General features: G+C 52.7%; 1 protein-coding gene across 7 annotated transcripts in view; it reads left to right on the forward strand.

Annotated features, from left to right (window-relative positions):
- H6pd (hexose-6-phosphate dehydrogenase/glucose 1-dehydrogenase) overlaps positions 1-18,405 on the forward strand; it is a 30,935-nt gene extending 12,530 nt beyond the window's left edge. For all 7 annotated transcript variants that reach the window (XM_085690247.2, XM_048415360.3, XM_085690248.2 and 4 more), the window contains 4 exons: positions 1,606-2,242; positions 3,778-3,895; positions 13,650-13,919; positions 14,991-18,405. In XM_085690247.2, the coding sequence (XP_085546373.1) occupies positions 1,625-2,242; positions 3,778-3,895; positions 13,650-13,919; positions 14,991-16,354 (2,370 nt within the window). In that variant the 5' untranslated portion in view covers positions 1,606-1,624 and the 3' untranslated portion in view covers positions 16,355-18,405. The remainder of the gene's footprint in view (positions 1-1,605; positions 2,243-3,777; positions 3,896-13,649; positions 13,920-14,990) is intronic.
- The last annotated feature ends 281 nt before the right edge of the window (positions 18,406-18,686 follow it).

Raw genomic sequence — 18,686 nt, forward strand, 5'->3', positions numbered from 1 at the left:
GTCTTATATTGCTCTCTAGGGCTGGGATTAAAGGCATGCACCACTACCACCCGGTTTCTATGGCAAGCTAGTGTGGCTACTGGGATATAAAGTGTGTGTCACCACTGCCTGGTCTGTAAGACTGACCAGTGTGGCTGTTTTACTCTCTGATCTCCCTTTTTCCCCTTCTTTTTCTTTTTTCTCTTAAATTTTATTTTGTTTTATTCTGCAGGGGTGGGAGGGAGATGGGTGAGATTGAGAGGCATGATGTGAAAGACACAAAGAATAAATAGAAAAAAAAACAAGTAACACATATAACACCCCTGAAAATTAAAAAAAAACTACTAAGCAACATGTAACTTTGGCAAGCTTTGTTTATTAAAATACAAATGAGATGCCACTGCAAATCCATCAGCTCTCCTGTCAACAGTGGCTAAAGGCAGCAGGTGCTGCCCTAAGCATCGCAAAAATGTGGAGTTTATTTTATTCTTGCTACACACCTGTGATGGAGGCAGCACTCTCGTTCCCGTTTCAGAGGAAACTGGGTGTCGCCGGTTAAGCTATCGGGTCCTTAAGGAGCAGAGCTGGGGTCGCACTCAGGCACTGGCTGCACAATCTTTTGTTTACTTGTTTGTTGTGGTTTTTGATTTTGTTGTTGGGTTGGTTTTGTTTGTTTGTTTTTCAGACATGGTTTCTTGTAGTCCTGGCTGTCCTGGAACTAGCTCTGTAGACCAGGCTGGCCTCGAACTCACAGAGATCTGCCTCTGCCTCTGCCTCTGCCTCTGCCGTGTTGGGATCAAAGGCGCGCACCACCACATACCTTTTCTTTTTCCTTCCTAGGTTGAGAATGGGGCCCAGCGTCCTTGTTATACTGAACAGTTTACAACTGAGCCACACACACCCCACCCCATCCCACCCCCAAAGTCTATGCTTTTCTCTGTTACATTTCCGTGTGTGTGAGTGCACATATGCACACACATATACATGGAGGAGGTCAGAGGACAGCTTGCAGGAGTTGATTCTCTCCTTCCACCATGCGGGTCCCAGGGAATGGACTTGGATTGCCAGGTTGGGGTGGGGGGAGCGGGTATATTTTCACACCGAACCGTCTTGCTGGCCCCCACGCCCTCGAGTAGTTGGGATTTTGTGCGTGGAGTTCAGTAGACATGGGAAAGAGCTGAGTGATGGGTGTGAGAAGGTGGTCATGTCCTCTCGCCTGCTGCTCTTCCTGGGTTAGGGTTCCCCTGATGTCCAGCTAGCCTGTGCTCATGACAGAGGCTGGTTGTGGCTGTGAAGTGGTCCACTCCTCTCTCAGCACTAGGGGCCTCCCTGGTGATTTGTACTGCTCTCTGGTGGTCCTAGCAGCAGAATGTCCTGGTTCCATCACATGGCCTAGGACTTTCCCAGGCACATTTCCTGCTTGCAGAGCAAGCTCCCTAAACACCGACTTCCTGGCACAGAAGCCAGGCTGCTCGGGAGGGAGGGGAATGCTGAGTGACTATAAGGTTTCCCCAAGTAACATGTGGTTGTTTCTTGCCAGGCAGGAAATGTTTGATGCCCTATTTCCACATCATAACCTCCTGAGCTGTGTCTGATGCTTCCTCTTTCCTTGTCTGTTCTTCCCAGGTACCCAAAAATTTGGAAGATGCTCGTAGCAGCAATGTGCTTGGCCCTTCTGGGCTGCCTGCAGGCCCAGGAATTCAAGGGGCATGTTTCCATAATCCTGCTGGGAGCAACTGGGGACCTCGCTAAGAAGTACCTGTGGCAGGGACTGTTCCAGCTGTACCTGGACGAGGCTGGAAAGGGACATAGCTTCAGCTTCCATGGGGCCGCCCTGACAGCCCCCCAGCAGGGCCAGAAGCTCATGGACAAGGCCTTGGAATCCCTCTCCTGCCCCGAGGACCTGGCACCCAGCCACTGTGCTGAAGTCAAGGGGCAGTTTCTGCAGCTGAGCCAGTACCGCCAGCTGAAGACAGCTGAGGACTATCAGACCCTGAACAAGGACATTGAGACCCAGGTCCAGCAGGACGGGCTCTGGGAAGCCGGCAGGATCTTCTACTTCTCTGTGCCACCCTTTGCCTATGCAGACATTGCCCGCAACATCAACAGCAGCTGTCGACCACACCCAGGTGCCTGGCTACGGGTTGTTCTTGAAAAACCCTTTGGCCATGACCACCTCTCAGCCCAGCAGCTGGCTTCAGAGCTTGGGAGCTTCTTCCAGGAAGAGGAGATGTATCGAGTAGACCATTACCTGGGCAAGCAGGTGAGCTGCAGCTTGGAGCCTGGCATGGCTGTGCCGTGTGGGGTACCATGGGGCTATCACAAGGACTTACTACCGAATGTAGAATTGAGTTAGAGTGTTGGCATCTCTCAGCACCCATGGTCTTCCCGAAGGGAGACGGGAGATGTGGAAGTAGGGGAGCCAGCGAATAGCAGGCAAGACCACCTTCTGTTTCCTTGTCTTGGCTTCCCAGAGAGAGAGTGCATTCTCATCCCTCCGTATTGGCCTGCCTTCTCCGCAGAAGTGGTCCAGGGACTCTGGTGTCTGGATCTGGCTTTCATTTGGTAATGCTGTGGGAATTAGAATTAGCTTAAGTCCCTCACCTGTAGCATGATTAATAAAAACCCAGAGACAGATATTGGGGTTCAATTTGAAAGTCAGAAAAGCAAAACAGCCAGCCACTGGCTCATACCTCTACCTCAGTCCCAAATGGTGATCCTGCCTCCAGGAATCTCAGAATGAGACTGTGTCTGAGAGCTGTCTCTTCCCGTTTTATTTTCCTCTCTAGGGCTGGATTAAAGGTGTGTTCCATTACCACCTGGTTTCTTTGGCAAACTAGTGTGGCTACTGGGATTAGAGGTGTGTGTCACCACTGCCTGGTCTGTAAGGCTGACTAGTGTGGCTGTTTTACTCTCTGGACTTCAGGCAAACTTCACTTATTAAAATACAAATGAAATATCACTACACTCACCCATCTGCCTTTTAAAAATAAAAGTCTTTGTCGTCTTGAATTCTGTCTTGAGGCACAAAGTTGATAACAACTTAGACCTAAGAAAGGGAAGTGGGCCCCGAGCTCAAGCCCTTCAGTGAAGCCTAGACAGGAGCTTGGAGGATCCCCTGGAGATAGAGGGCAGCATTGGTCCACTCCGCTCAGCTCTTAGAACTCTGCTCATCAAGAGCCAGCGTTACCCGTGTAGACTGCACTGGGCCTGTACTCTTTGGTACCCAGACTGCTGAGCTGGGCCACTTACTGGGTAGAGAGCTAACTACCCAGGCAGGTGCTTCATTTTCCATCCAACCCTTTGTATCTGTCGAGGTAATAGTCTCAGATTGCAGTCTCCAGAACAGGGCCAGGCTTGATAAGGTTTCATTGGCCTGGAAATGAAAAGGAATAATATTAAATGCATATATACAGTTTAAAGTTTTTCATGTTAAAATTTTGTCTTTAAATTATTTTATTAAAAATTGATAGTCTTAAAAGAGAGGGTTCATTTTTTCTTTCCTTTCCTTTCCCACCCTCTTTGTACTGCAGATTGAACCTAGGGTCTCATGCATGTGAGGCCAGCACCCACCACTGGGCTGCAGCCACAGGAAGACAGTCAGTTTAAAACATGCTCTTTCTTGGCTGGAACCGTTTAGGTCATTTAGTTTTGAGCATTTCCATGGAGCTATGAGACCTGAGATCTAGGAGCTGGTGCCCACAGACGACTTTCTCCCTTAAGTGAAGAGGTCTGGAGCTGGAGACCCAGACCTCTTTCACTCAAGAACCTGGGATGACCAGTCTTCCTCCCTGACAGGCCGTGGCTCAGATCCTGCCCTTCCGAGATCAGAACCGCAAGGCCCTGGACGGCCTCTGGGACAGGCACCATGTGGAGCGGGTGGAGATTGTCCTGAAGGAGACGGTGGATGCAGAAGGTGCGTGAGAGCGCTGGTGCCCACGGCTCCTCAGCCTTGCCTGCCTGGTATTCGGTGGCATTCCAGGCTCTGCAGTCTGGAGTGCCAGCCACGCCTTTGCACCGTGGCCAGCTCTGCTTGGAGGGAGGATTTCTGTTGGTATGTAACCTCCCTTCAGGCCTCCTGCTGTGTGCTGCAGGAGCTGACCTGCAGGGACCTGGTGGCAGAGCCCGAGTTGTCAGTGATGCCATAGGAAGCATTTGGTGCAGTGACGTGGACCTGGTGCAGACAAGAAACAGCTGACAAGAAGTCAATGCTGGAGGTTACTCCAGGCGTGTGCGTGTGTGTGTGTGTGTGTGTGTGTGTGTGTGTGTGTGTGTGTGCCTGTGTAAGTCTGTCTGTCTGTCTGTATATGTGTGTGTATTTTTTTGAGACTGAGTCTTGTAGCCCAGGCTGGCCTCAAAATTGCTACATAGCCAGGGATGACCATGAACTTCTGATCCGTTAGCCTCTGCTTTCCTGGTGCTGGGACTCTGGGGATGCACTGCCGCATTCAGGTAATGTGGGCTTTACGCTTCTGTAATGTGGGTCATTGCAGCTGTGAGGTTTTGTGCTTGTGTGAGTGATGCCACTGCCTGGGAGGTGGCAGCCACTCCTATGCCCTCCTCCCTCTCAGGTGACCTCTAATGCCCTTGCTCTTCCTGTGGGGGGCCCTTTGCTGGCCACTCCTTCCGGAAGCCACAGACTTCCATTGCTCTCTGCAGGGCCTCTCTTCTCTGGTGCTGGCCTCACTGTGTCTCTCACATGCTTGTGGGTGCCAAGAGGGCACCCATCTTACAAAGTGCCATGTGAATGGTGTAAGTCTGGGGTTGGGAGACAGTGTTACACTTGTCTCTGCCTCTAGTGCGGTGACTTCAGTATGTCACTTTTACATCTCTGCAAGTGTTGACAGATAAGGTGGCTTTGAGCTCTGACATTCTGCAATGTTAGTAGACAATTTTTAGGACTGTGTGTGTTTGTGTTGTGTGTGTGCGCACACACACGCGCTACATGCACATAGGTGTCTTGTGATCTTGTGGAGGTTAGAGGACAGTCTTTGGAGTCAGTTCTTTCCTCTGTGTGTCTCCTAGATGTTAAACTCAGATCATCAGGCTTGGTGGCCAGCACATTGCTCACCAAGCCATCTTTCTGGTCCTATTATAATTACAACTATTTTTATATTTATGTCTTTATGTTATGTGTATTAGTATTTTGCCCAGGGAGGACAGAAGAGGACGCTGGGTCCCCTGGGACTGGAGTCCCAGACAGTTGTGGATCACCACGCGGGTGCTGGGAACTGAATGCAGGTCCTCGGCAAGAGCAATAGGTGTTTTTAACCACTGAGCCCAGGGGTAAAATCTCTCCAGCCCCTGTTATTAAAATTTTTGATCACTACATTTATAACATGGGTTCTTACATCATCATATAACAATCATATAATAATAATTTGAACAGCTAACTGTTGCTATGTCCCCAGTAGCCATATGAGATGGGACAATCCCTGGCCTTCTCTAAAGGAAGTGGCATGGTTCTCTGTCCACGTGCTTGGCTGGAGTGAAGGAGTCTGCCTCTAGGCCAGCACTGTGGCCCTAGCTCTCACATTGGCACACTGCACAGTGCCACCACCCCACACAGATGTCTGCCTACCTTCTGCAGCTGTAGGAATAGCTGTATGACTTGGCTAGCGGAGAGGTCTCCAAGCTCCTGGACCAAAGATGGGTAGAGGCCTGTCCTCTTCACTCCTCCGTCTGTCCTTTCTGCTTCGTCTTTCTCTTCCCCTCGGTAACGCTGGCTTTTCTCCTCTCTTGGTGTGTGCAGTTAGTGCTGGAAGCTCTGGGCTGGGTGGTAGGGTCAGAGAAGTGAGACCCAGTCTCTGGGAGGCTGGGTGGGGGTGAGAAACTCCAGTATGGAGGCTGCAGGCAGACTGTGCTGGGTGATGAGTGAGGGGCAGGGGGCTAGGCAGGGCTTCCCAGCCAGGCTTAGACAGGCATCTCTCCACCAGGAGGTCCTGGCTCTCCCTCCTCCAGGATCCACAGCAGAGAGCAGGTACCAGCCCCTCACGGTGACTTCACCTGGGTCTCAGGATGTCCAAGCAGGAGGGCATGCTGCACCTCGTCCTTGCTTCATCTGCAGAGCTGAGGTCCCGAGAGCGGGGATCCAGTGGGAGGTGCAGCGACCACTCCTGAGCCGACCAGCAGCAGTGTCTACCCCTGCTGCTGCTCTCTGGACTTGGTCTGTTTCTGCTAAGGCTGGGAGGCTGGGTCTTGCTCCCTCTGCCTGGCATTCTTCCCTGTGCTCACCATGGGGCAGGGAAGAGTTCCATGTGTGGAGCTGGCTGTGGTCCTCTCACCTCAACCTTCTGCCCGTTTCCTCCACATCCTGTACATCCTCTATGGATGCTAGGGTCTCTGTGGAGACAGGGGCCAGGCAGGCTACAGGAAAGGTGCCTTTGACGGTTAGGAAGTAGAAGCCAGAGGAACAGACAGAAGCCAGGTGGGTGCCTGGGCAGGTGGACTTGCTGAGTCGAGCCTGCAGCAGTGACAGCGTGGTCTAAGCAGCAGCTGCTACCCGGGTGGCTGTGCCCAGGGATGGGTCAGGGCTCTGGCTGCAGGTGGATTCTACTGCTCCTGAGCCTCCAGCACGACACTCTCCCTCTCAGTGGGAGGCCAGGCAGCCAGGCTCCCCCTTGTTCCAAGGCCCTACACCTGATACAGGCTGCTGTGTGGGACTGGCCTGCTCTCTGGGCGTGCTGCCTTTAACCATTGTTTTGTTTGAGTGTCTCTCAGTATAGCCTTGGCTGGTCTCCATCTTACAGTATAGCTCAGGCTGGCCTTGAACTCACAGAAATCCTCCTGCCTCAGGCTAGTATCTGTTGTAGCTGGCTGGTGGGGCTGCTGCTCTGCTGGGTACAGACTTCTGCCACCAAACCTCAAGCCTGGTCAGAGGGCCTCTGTCATGGGCCACTTTGGCAATAGGATGAGCACACGTGAGTGCTGGGAGGGCAGTCTTATTGGCACCCTCAGGAGGTGACTCAAGCACAGTCCCCTCCCCCACCTTCTGGACAGGAACTGCAGATCCGCCCAGGTGCCAACATCTGGTGGCCATGGTGGGCTTCGATGAGTGACCATTCCTGTTGGCCTCAGTGTGGGCTTAGTGTTTCCAGAGCTGAGTCCTACAGTCTGAATTTTAAACAGAAAGATCAAGGTCACAAGCCATTCCCTGTCCACTGCCCCCCCCCCAACTACTCATGCATTATTCCTACCTTGGGGTAGATGCTGGTGAGTCTATACCCCTGCGTTCTGGGAGGGGAGGGGCTACTACCCAGGCCTGTTCTCCCCTCCCCCCTCCCTTGCTTTACAGTAGCTCTGGGAAAGGAACTTTTGAACTGCAAGGTCATTTGGCTCTTTCTTCCCCCCCACCTGGACGGCAGCAGTTCCCCAGCTCCCTCCCCTCCACGGCTTCTGCCGCAGCCTTTGGCTCAGTGGAGCTTGCTGCAGAGGCTGCAGCACAGGCTGGGGGCACACTGGAGGAGAAAGGAAGGAGGCAGCAGTAACCCTGCAGTGTCTGACCTGGGTTCAACCGGCAGGAGGCCCTGACTCCCTTCCCCCAGTCACAGATGCCCTAGGACCCTCAGGGGTCTCCTGCTGCAGCAGCGTGGGCTGTGGGTGTGACCTTGGTGAGGTCACCTGCTGCAATGTGGCAGTGACTCCAGATGGCTGGTGGAGGAATCCGGTCTTTAACAGCAGAGGTTCAGTAGTCTGTGTTCTGGGTTTGACGCAGCCTCTGGATTGTCAGAACCCAAGCCTCTAGCCATTGTGCTCCTCATCCTGGCAGGGCCCAGGCTTCAGGAATTGGCCTCCCTCACTACCTTGTATTTATGGGCACTCCATACCAATCCAGTGCCCCTCTGCACAGGGCACTCCCTGGGGCTGTCTCTCCTGGGCAGGGTCTCTCTCCAGGCTTTAGGGAAAGGATGCCTGAGTTAGAGTGACTGCCCTGTGCCTCTCACCAAGGGTCCTCCCAGGTAACACCAGTTGTCTGGCTTTCCTTCACCCGTGTGACCCATCTGCTGTGCTGTCTGCAGGCTGAGCTGGGGCGGCTGCATCTCCTGTGCAGAGGGAGGGCGACGGGGAGAAGGGGAGAAGCAGCCTGCAGTTAGACAGTCTCTCCGCTGCTCCGTTCTCACCGTCTTTATTTTTAGCGATCCCAGAAGACATTGGTAGGAACTGCTGCTGGCTTTTAGTAGTTTTTCCTTTGTTTCGTTAAAGTATCTATTTTAGCTGGGAAACCCAGCTCTCCCAAAGCACCAAAGCAATGGGAGGGGGTATTAGATCATTTCTGGAGGCGTGACCCTCAGCTCACCTTTTATAGTGCTGAGAAGCCGGGTGGTGTTCTCTGGGTGTTCCCTGTATTAGATTAGACAATATCCATGGTGTGATTAACAAATAGAGATGCTCTCCAAGTTTACCGGGAGAGGAACGATCCTAAAATGCCTGTTCCAACCAAGGTTGGCTTAATGTGTGACAACCTGCGATTGGTCTGTAATGCTCTTTGTCCTTTCTTAGTGAGCCCCATCCACCTTTCTATATATTGATAATCTGTGTAATATATTTTTAACAGCTCTATATTTTGTTCAGTTCTATTTATATCGCAGAATATGTAGTTTAAATTCTATAACTAGGCATTTTGTATGTTTCCAGTTTTTGCTATTTTAAACAGTACTTTTTGAATTTTTTTTCTGAGATCAGATTCACATTCTGTAAAATTCACAACTTAAACTCTGTGACTCAGTATGTTTTAGTACTTTGCAATATTGTCCAGCTCGTCTCTTCTTCTAGAACATTCTGATCTTAACTATTCTCCTCTAGTACATTTCCACAGTGGGGTCCCTGGGATGGGGAGCAGTTTGGAGCCATCTTCCTTCCCTTAGACTAAGCAGGATGACAGAGGGCAAAGTCATGGTCCACCCTGGACTCGCACAGTTAGGAGCTGAGGTCACAGGGTCTTTCTTTGAGTTGGCCTTACTGCTTGCCCTTTCTCTTTTCAACAATGTGGATGTTAGCTGGCGACCTTTAACCTAGGAAAGGGTGCATAAAGCCATACAGACCCCCTTTAGGGGAAAGAAACATCAGTCCCTGACAAACGGCAGTTCCTGGACACGTCAGCACACCGAGCACCATGGGAGAGCCAGGGCCTGGCTTTCCACCTGCTGCTCAGCTGCTGAGCCCCGTACACGGTCTCTTTCTCGTTCACGTGTGGCTCAGGCCACAGCCCAGGTCCTTCATAGCTGACCACGCTGGGAACAGAGACACAAGGCCACAAGTCTATGGGTTGTGCTAAACACAGGCACACCCCTGAGCCTGAAATGAAGAAATAAAGGCATCTCTCTTCTACTCGGCAGGTAGTGAACCCCAGGCAAACAATCTCCCAGAATCCAGAAGCGGGTGGATAAAAATAGGAAAGGGGCCACTCAGGGATTTAGGAAATTAATGAATAGTAAGCAGAAAGCGGGCTTTTAAGGACGCCGGTGTGCTCTCTCTCCATCAAAAATGCATCGTTCTTAAAGCCATAACCACCTCTCTCTGATTCAATCTGCTCTAATTCATTGATTTTATCAGGTACGGATTTTCATGTTGAGCATCTCTGGAGCTGGTTTTCCATCGAGGGTGCCAGGCTGAGCCGGCAGCCAGCTTCTTCCTGAGGCTATAATTAGTGGGGTTCGAATCTCGGGCGTGGCGAAGTCCATTGTTGCCTCACCTTGTACCTCCGGTGACCCCTCAGGGATGGCCACCAGAGCCACACCAGCACTCTTTAGAATCGGTGATTTTAAATGAACACTGTCGCCGTGTCCTTGTACTTTTCTCATACAATGCCAACTACCTTTAAAAAATATTATTTGTTTCTATTGTATGTGTATAAGCATCTTGCTTGAATATACGTCTGTGCATTGCACGAGTGCCTGGTACCTGTGGGAGTCAGAAGACGGGTCAGACTCCTGGAACTGGAATTAGGGATGGGCTGTGAGCCACCTTGTGGGTGCTGGGAACCGAACCCTGGTCCTCTGGAAGAGCTATGAATTCTGCCATCTCCAGCTCCCTGCAACTACCATTTAAAAAAATATACATCTCTTTAAGGATTCTACTTTTAATTTTTGGGTTGTTTTTTCTTTTCAAGAGAGGGTCTCAATATGTAGCTCTGGCTGTCCTGGAGCTCACTATGTAGACCAAGCTGGCCTCAAACTCACAGAAGTTTGCCTTCCAAGTGCTGGAATTAAAGGTGTGGGCCACCACTGCCTGTCTCTATTTTTACTTTTAACTCTGTGTGTGTGTGTGTGTGTGTGTGTGCGCGCGCACACACACACACACACACACACTGTCTGTGGAGCCCAGAAGAGGGCATCAAATCCCCTGGAGCTGGAATTTAGGTAGTTGAGGGTGTTGGGAACTGAACTCAGGTCTTCTGGAAGAGTGGCAAGTCCTCTTAGCCTCTGACCACCTAGCCCCCCAGCTGCCCTTTTTAATTCCAAATGGTCACCATGTCTCTCCAGCAGGGCTGGTTCTGCGGACTCAGGGAGCTTGCTCAGGACAAGCATGCTCGGCTCCACAAGTCTAAACTGGGATTGCCTCCCCTCTATCTGTTTGTATTAAATATTAACTAGATTTCAGGTAAAATGGTGCTCAGAAAATACATGCAAGGTAAATATAACTCTGTAATAAGCAATGCAAATGGGTTTTAATTTAAATTTTTTATTTTGCCCTCCTGGGAATGAGCCTGGAGCCTCGAACATGATAAATAAATATCCCACCACTGCTCCACATCCAAGCTCCTTCTTACTAGTTCTATACTTCAAAAGCCCTTTTGTACATTTATTTATTTATTTATTTATTTATTTATTTATTTATTTGCGCGTATGGGTGTGTGCATGCCATGGCACACATGTGAAGGTCAGATGTTACTTGTGGGAGGTTCCTCTTTCCATCTTCTGGGACCTGCAGATTGAACTCGGGTTGCCAGGCTGTCTGCAGGCACCTGTCTCCACTGGTCACTCTTACAGCCCCCCCCCCCCCCCGTTAAAAGCACGGTAACAGCCCGTGGGTCCGTCTCCTTGGACTCTATCCTTTTCCTGTTCTCTGTTGTCCCCAACCTTGAGTGTGCTCACATTTGTTTGTATGTCTCTGCATTTTTGTATGTACATGTGTGTGTATATATGTGTCCTTGCAGGGAGCCAGGTGCCTTCCTCAGTCTTTCCCCACAGTATTTAATTTGAGTTAGGGTCTCTTTGTGACAAGACAGCTGTTATTAGGGCTCCCCTGCCTCCACCTCCTCAGGGCTGGAGATGCAGGTGTGAACTGCCATGCCCAGCTTCTTACATGGGTGCTGGGAATCTGAACTGAGATATTCATGTGTACATGACATGCATGTCGCTTCCTCACCCCAGCAAGCCCCCAGTTCTCCTTGCTCCTGTCATCGACGTCTGTGTCCTTAAACAATGCACTGTAGATTTTAGTGCGGAGCCGCATGTGGTACAGCAACTTTTTGTTTGCTTGTTTCTTCTTTGTGGTGCTGAGGTTGGAGCCCAGGGCCACATGTGTGCTGGGTAAGAGTCTGCCACCAGGCTCCACCCAGCCTTCCTTTCAGCTCTCATCCTGCCTCGCTTTGCACCTTCACAGACCTCTTCTACTCTGACTCTCCCAGCCCCTTCTGATCTGTAATTAACCCCTACTTCGGTGGTGATTGCTTATTGAAGTCCTGTCCATGTGGGCCAGTTCATAGCCTATTTATTATTATTTATTTATTATTAACTGACTTTTCTTTGTGTGTACGCACGTGTTTGTGCTGCTACCCTCAGAGGCCAGAAGAGGGTGCTGCCAGGTGCAACCCCTGAAGCTGGAGTTACAGGCAGCTGTGAGCTGACTGATGTATCAGGAATTGAACTCTGATCCCCTTAACTACTGACCCAGCTTTTCAGCCCCTAGATCGTCTTCAAATAAGTTTCTTCTCGATCAAAGCAGTGCTGTCTCCGTGTGACATCATGGACCAGGATGTTGTGTGAAAGTGGCTATAGCTGAAGTAGCAGGCACACAACAGCTCTGTCCCCACCGTGGGCCTTAGCTGCAGATATGAACGGCCAGCATCAGGTGGGCTGGAGAAGGCAGGCCTGCAGTATTGGAGGCCCAAGCCCCTAGGCGCTGAGCGTACACAGGAATCAGTTAGCTACACAGCAGCACATGCGGCCGAGCATCTGATAAGAGATTGCTCTTTGTGCCAGGCTTTCAGGTTTGCTCTGTGAGCGGGGGGGGGGGGGGGGGTGGCTGGACTCAGTGTTTGCAGGCTGGGACACCCAGGCCCATGACGAGGGTAGAGGTACATCAGAATCCTATGTTTTGATGCTTGTATCTGTGTTGAAGCCAGGGGTAATCAGAGCTCACATCCCTTAGTCTAGGAAGGAGCCCCCGCCCCCCCCCCCCCGACCCTGGGGCATGTGATTCCTTCCCATGTAGAGCAGAGGTAAGCATGTACTTGCCACATGGAGACTTGGTGGTACAAGAGTGGCATATGTTAGATGCTTGGTGCTGCACAGGTCACAGGTGGCAAGCTCTGTGCTCAGTGTTCTAGGCATGACCTTTACACTGCTCCCTCCCACCTGGCAGCCAGCGTCTGTCTCCACCTGGATACCAACACGTGTGACATGCGTGGTTTCCTTTCCATCTGTTCCCTGTCCTCCCATCGCTGTGAGTGTTACCGCCGGCCACCCTGTTGCTTAGGCCCAGGCTGAGGGTCTGCCTTTGCCCCGCCTTGCCTCCTGTCACTCATGCTGCCCTCTCCTGTTGGCCAGTGCAGTCAGTTCCAGACGGAAATGACTCTAGCTCCTGGGCCACTGCTCTAGCGGAAGCCTGGCCATCCCTTCCATCTTCTGGCCTCCGCAGCCTTGCCACACAGCAGGCCAGGACCCCGCTTTCAGTGTGACTCAGGCCTGCTCCATTGGGTCATCCAGGGGCTTCCCTTGGAGTCCACAGCACTGTCCTCATCCCACAGGACCCCAGCTCTGCTCCAACCTTGTCTCTGCCATCTCTTTGCTGTTTCTTGCGGTCCAGCCCCAGCAGGCGCCTCTCTCCTGCCCCAGAGCTGTGCACTTGAGGGTCTGTTCACCTGCAGTGCTCTGGTCTCAGAGGAGCCTTCCATGACCCTCTGTCATAGCTCACAGCTCACAGTTTTATTTCCTTGTTCTTCTCTCCCCTCCTTCTCCTTTACATTTCCACATGCCCTGGCTAAGTGTACTCTTGCAGTGTGGGGTGGCGTTTTTGGTTCTGTCGAGTGGTCAGATACCCAACCAGTTAACTAAGCAATGCACATTCTGAGGTGGCTGTCAGAGCCAGCACCTAGTCTGTTTTCTGCCGTCCTACCCTCCTCTCGCCCTGGCCAGGTTATCTGCCTCCGCTGTTGGTCAGTGCCCAGGGAGGGAGGGAGGCAAGGAGGCCAGCCAAGATACACAGATGTTTTCTGCCTAGCCCTGAGGCTAGAACAGCCCAGTGAAATGATCCCATTTCTGAGAGTGGTTCTTGATGGAGGGACATTGCCCCAACCGTCCCCTTTCCTGTCTCATGGTGAGGTTTGCAGCGGCACACCTTGTCGTACGTTCTTTAGATGAAGGAATAAGATGTGAGGACAAGTGATTCTGGGGACTGTAGTGTCTCACCACTGTGAGGTACCTGCTGACAGCCCCCTTGTCACTCAGGCCGAGCCAGTTTCTACGAGGAGTACGGCGTCATCCGTGACACGCTGCAGAACCATCTGACCGAGATCCTCACCCTGGTGGCCATGGAGCTGCCCCACAACATTAGCAGCTCAGCTGCCGTGCTGCAGCACAAGCTCCAGGCCTTCCAGGCCCTGCGGGGACTGCAGAAGAACAGCGCCATCCTGGGCCAGTACCAGGCCTACAGTGGGCAGGTGCGCCAGGAGCTGCAGAAGCCAGACAGCTACCAGAGCCTGACACCAACCTTTGCAGGTAGGCATTAGTGCCTTCAGCGGTGGGGCCATCAACCGTGAGACCATCACCAGCTGTGGGTCCACCAGCAGCTGGAAGCAGCTGTCCCACCCAGTGCCCTTTAAAGCTTGGTAGCTCAGACTCCCAAGAATATTTACAAGAGTATCCAGTGTGTGGTGATTACCACCCCCAGCCTTCTCCATTTTAAAGTTTCAGGTCACCCACATCAGCCTCCATTCAGTTCCAGAAAGGTCTCCTGAGGGCATGCCTGTAGGGCTCAGATAGGTGCCACCTTCATGGGCTGTGTATACGGCTTCCATAATATGGCAGATCTTTATCCAACTACAGCTAGGGAATGTCCCTGTGGAGAGACACCCCATTGGCCCGCAGATACCTGCTAGAGCCACCTGGAAAGTTCCAGAAGCTTTTGGGGAGAGCGACTGGCTCCTGGTAGGGAGAGACTATGGCCATATGACAGCCCCTGTATAGAGGCCATTTGATGTGCCAGGCGGTGGGTGTGCCTCTTTTCAGCCCTCACACACCCTGGAGGCAGGTGCAGCTGCTGTCCTTGGTGAGGATACGAGAGGGGAGGCAAAAAGGCAAGGCCTCAGCCAGGCTTGAATTCATGTGTAGTATGTCAGTGCCTGGCATCTGTGACTGTGGCACGCACACACACACACACACACACACACACACACTACTCCTACTCCACAAACTCCTTTTCACCTACCCCCACCCACCTGGCCTCCACTCATGCATAACGTTTTTTGGGATTCTGGGGGCCTCACTCAAAGGGAACTGCCCTTCCCCGTCAAGATCCAATCTGCCTGTCACCTCTTCTGTCCCACCAGAGAGCCTTCCATGGCAGGCTCCAAGCCTAGTTAGACCCGGTCTCTCAGAGGGACCTCAGAGAGCAGGTGTTGTGGCCATAGAATTAACCCTGTTGGCTGTTTCCATCCCTGCCTGGGAAGAAGAAATAGCAGAAGGCTGAAGGCAGAGCAAGGCGGGCTGGGCAGGGGCCCGGGGTGCAGGGTGGGTGGCTCAGCAGGCTCCCCGGCCGTGGTAGCAGTGTCTGCTCTCTGCCCACCTCAGGTGTCCTCGTCTACATTGACAACCTGCGCTGGGAGGGTGTGCCTTTCATCCTGATGTCTGGCAAGGCCTTGGATGAGAGAGTGGGCTACGTTCGGATCTTGTTTAAGAACCGGGCGTACTGTACCCAGAGCGAGAGACGCTGGGCGCCGGAGCAGAGCCGGTGCCTGCCCCAGCAGATTGTCTTCTATATTGGACATGGAGAGCTGGGCCACCCCACCATCTTGGTCAGCCAGAACCTGTTCAAGCCCCATCTACCTACTCAGAGCTGGAAGGAGGTGCACGGCGAGCCTGGGCTCCGCCTTTTCGGCCGTCCTCTGTCTGATTACTATGCCTACAGACCTGTGCGGGAGCAAGATGCCTACTCCACCCTCTTGTCTCACATCTTCCATGGCCGAAAGGAGTCCTTCATCACCACAGAGAATCTGCTGGCCTCCTGGGTCTTCTGGACCCCCTTACTGGACAGCCTGGCTCTCGAAGTGCCACGTCTCTACCCAGGGGGAGCAGAGAATGGCCATCTGTTGGATTTTGAGTACAGTGGTGGCCAGCTGTCCTTCTCCCAGCAGCAGCTAGAGGTGCTGATGCCAGAGCTAGGGTCAGTCCCAAAGCCCAGTGACTTCCAGGTCCTCGGGGCCCAGTACAGACAGAGCCCGCTGGTCACTGCTTGGCCGGAGGAGCTGATCTCTAGGCTAGCGAGTGACATTGAAGCCACCGCAGTGCAGTCCGTACGACTCTTTGGCAAGTTCCACCTGGCATTGTCAGGCGGGTCAAGCCCCATCGCCCTCTTCCAGCAGCTGACCATGGGACATTTCAGCTTCCCCTGGGCCCACACACACCTGTGGCTGGTTGACGAGCGCTGTGTCCCGCTCTCAGACCCAGAGTCCAACTTCCAAGGCCTGCAGACTCACCTGCTGCAGCATGTCAGGGTTCCCTACTACAACATCCACCCCATGCCGGTGCACCTGCACCAGCGACTTTGTGCTGAAGAGGACCAGGGTGCACAGTCCTACGCCCGTGAAATCTCAGCCCTGGTGGCTAACAGCAGCTTTGACCTGGTACTGCTGGGCATGGGCACCGACGGGCACACGGCCTCTCTATTCCCGCAGTCCCCCGCCGGCCTAGATGGTGATCAGCTGGTGGTGCTGACCGAGAGTCCATTCAGGCCACACCAGCGCATGAGCCTCAGCCTGCCCCTCATCAACCGTGCCAAGAAGGTGGCTGTCCTGGTCATGGGGAGGGCAAAGCGTGAGATCACCATGCTGGTGAGCCGTGTGGGCCATGAGCCCACGAAGTGGCCCATCTCAGGCGTGCTGCCTCTTTCAGGACAGCTTGTTTGGTACATGGATTACGAGGCCTTTCTGGGATGACAGGAGCACCCTGGAGCAGCCTTAGTCCCCCTCAGGCCTTCTGTCACCTGCTCAGTGTGCCTCAGCTCTCCAGAGCCTGGTGCCAGAATCAGGCCCCAGAGAAGGGAGGACAAAATTCTGCCCCGCTCCCTGGGCCCCCTGGTTCTGTGTAATGATGGTGCCTAGACACAAAAACAAGGCGGAACTCGGACCTCTGCTGTGGAGATGCCTTCAAACCCATCAGGAAAGAGACCCTAAGGCCTCTACCAATTACTCATGACTATCTACAACACAGAATAAGACAGTGATCCTTTCATGGTCCTGCAGGAAAAGGGACCAGAGTTGGTGGAGAGGCTCCTGGTGAACGCAGTGCTCTGAGCCAGGCAAGAATAGTAGAACCGGTCCTGAGACTGCTCCGGGCAGTCTGCCTCTCTGGAATCCCTTCATCCCTCCGTGCATCTAGCCGACGCCTGGTCCTCCTTCAGGCAGCGTCTGCCTGCTCTGGGCCTGACAGCCACTGTCCTCTGCGTTCCCTACTGCCCTCAGCCTCTCCCTGTGCACTAAGGAGAGACAGATACAGACACTGCCATGTCAAAAACAAATCTAAAGACCCGGGCTCCCCTTCCCCCACCGAGACCTGTTCCGCCATCACTGGGCCATCAGGTGTCTCCGATCTATTAGATGGGGCTCTCTGTCTGCCCCTGGGGGTGGGGATTACAGCTCACAGCTTCTTTCTGGGGCATATACGGCAATTCCCTACACTAGGGGGCAGACTGCAGCTAGTCCTCCTCACACTACCTCCCTTGGGCTCCAAGCCTGGCAGCTGACTCTGCCTGTGTCTCCTCCTCCTCTCTTCATCCTTAACCTGGTACCACTGGGAACAGATAGGCAGCTCCTAACCTCAGCCTCCTCCAGGGCCTCCGAATTTTTAATGTTTTTAAAAAAGAAATCCGACAACGTAAAGCAACCTTCTCAGGGCACATGTAGTTTTGTTTCAGCCTCCTGTTTGGTCATGTGGACAAGGGAGGGCATAGAAGGGCTACCATGCCCCTGCCTCACAGCCACACTCTGTGTCAGTAAGTCTCGGTGTCTTTAGAACTTTCCCAGAGAGGGGCTTTTGTTTGATGGAGAGCATCAGGAAATCTGTTTCTCTACTTCTGATTGATCGTATACTCCCAGGCAGTGTATGGAAAAGACCCTCGCTTTCACTAGAGATGTATGCACAGTCTAGCCTGAGCTGGGGGCTCTGTATGAAAGGCACTCTTGTTAAAATTCTGCTTTCTCTGGCCTCCAGTGACCCAGACTGACAGAACACCTCTATTTCGAGAGAGCTACCCTGTGCAGAAAGTTCCCATAATGAATGCCCTGGGGTCGTTTTCTGGCTGGCCTTACTCACTTTTCTGGCTGGCGTTACGGGTGAGCTTCCACCTTTGGCCATGTGGGGGAGCCCATGCGCCACCACTCACATTCCACCCAGGCGGCAAGTTTAGTGCCAAACGTCCTTCCTTTGTTTTTTATTTTTTTGTCTGCCTCTCTGGCTTCTTAGCCCCAGTGCGTTCTCATCTGTTCTTTAAGGACTCAGCCCTCCAAAGGCCTTGCATGACTCGGGAGAGAGGGTGAACAGGCTTTGTGTCACCATTCTGAATAACAGTGAGTCACTGCCCAGCCTGAGCCTAGAATGTCCTGTTCTTACCCAGAAGAATGACTCGCCTCTATCTGTGGGGAGTTGCACAGGGGAGGCCAGTGTGGGGAAATACCAAAGATTTCCTTTCCGGAAGCAAGCACTAATAAAATCGCGTTGGAAAGGTTGGTGGGAGACATTGTCAGTGTCCTTTGGCGTGCACCTGTGCTGCCCTTTCCCCTTCTGCCCCGGGGTTAGGAAGGAGTGAAGCTCAGAGTCAGGACTGCTCTTCAGACCTGTGGACCATCGTCCACGGCAAGCAGTGTGCTTTACGTCATCAGTCAGTCACACAATCTGTGTCTTCAGTCTCAGGAAGGAGTTCTCAGCCTTGGGACCTGGGATACCCTGAATTTTCTATTTTCCATTAAAAGAAATTGTTGCTTGCAAACGACTCACGTTGGGTGATTGCAGTGTGAAGAACACAGCCTTGGCAGTTTCTTGCCTGTCTGGAAGTGGAGATCTGAGTCTGGGAAGAGAGGTCTCTGGTGAGAGGGGGATGTGTGGTCACTTGTATCTGGGACACAGCCTTCCTTCCCCAAAGTCCACTTCCATTAGGCTCCCCCAGTAAAGTGGGGACCTCTGACCTTGTAGGCTCAGAGCCAATGGATGCTGCTGCCTGCATCCCCATCGTTCCCATGGGGATAGGGGAGGGGGGATGAAACAGCAGACGCA

Source organism: Myodes glareolus, chromosome 6, assembly GCF_982192425.1.
Source record: "Myodes glareolus chromosome 6, mMyoGla1.1, whole genome shotgun sequence".
NCBI lineage: Eukaryota > Metazoa > Chordata > Mammalia > Rodentia > Cricetidae > Myodes > Myodes glareolus.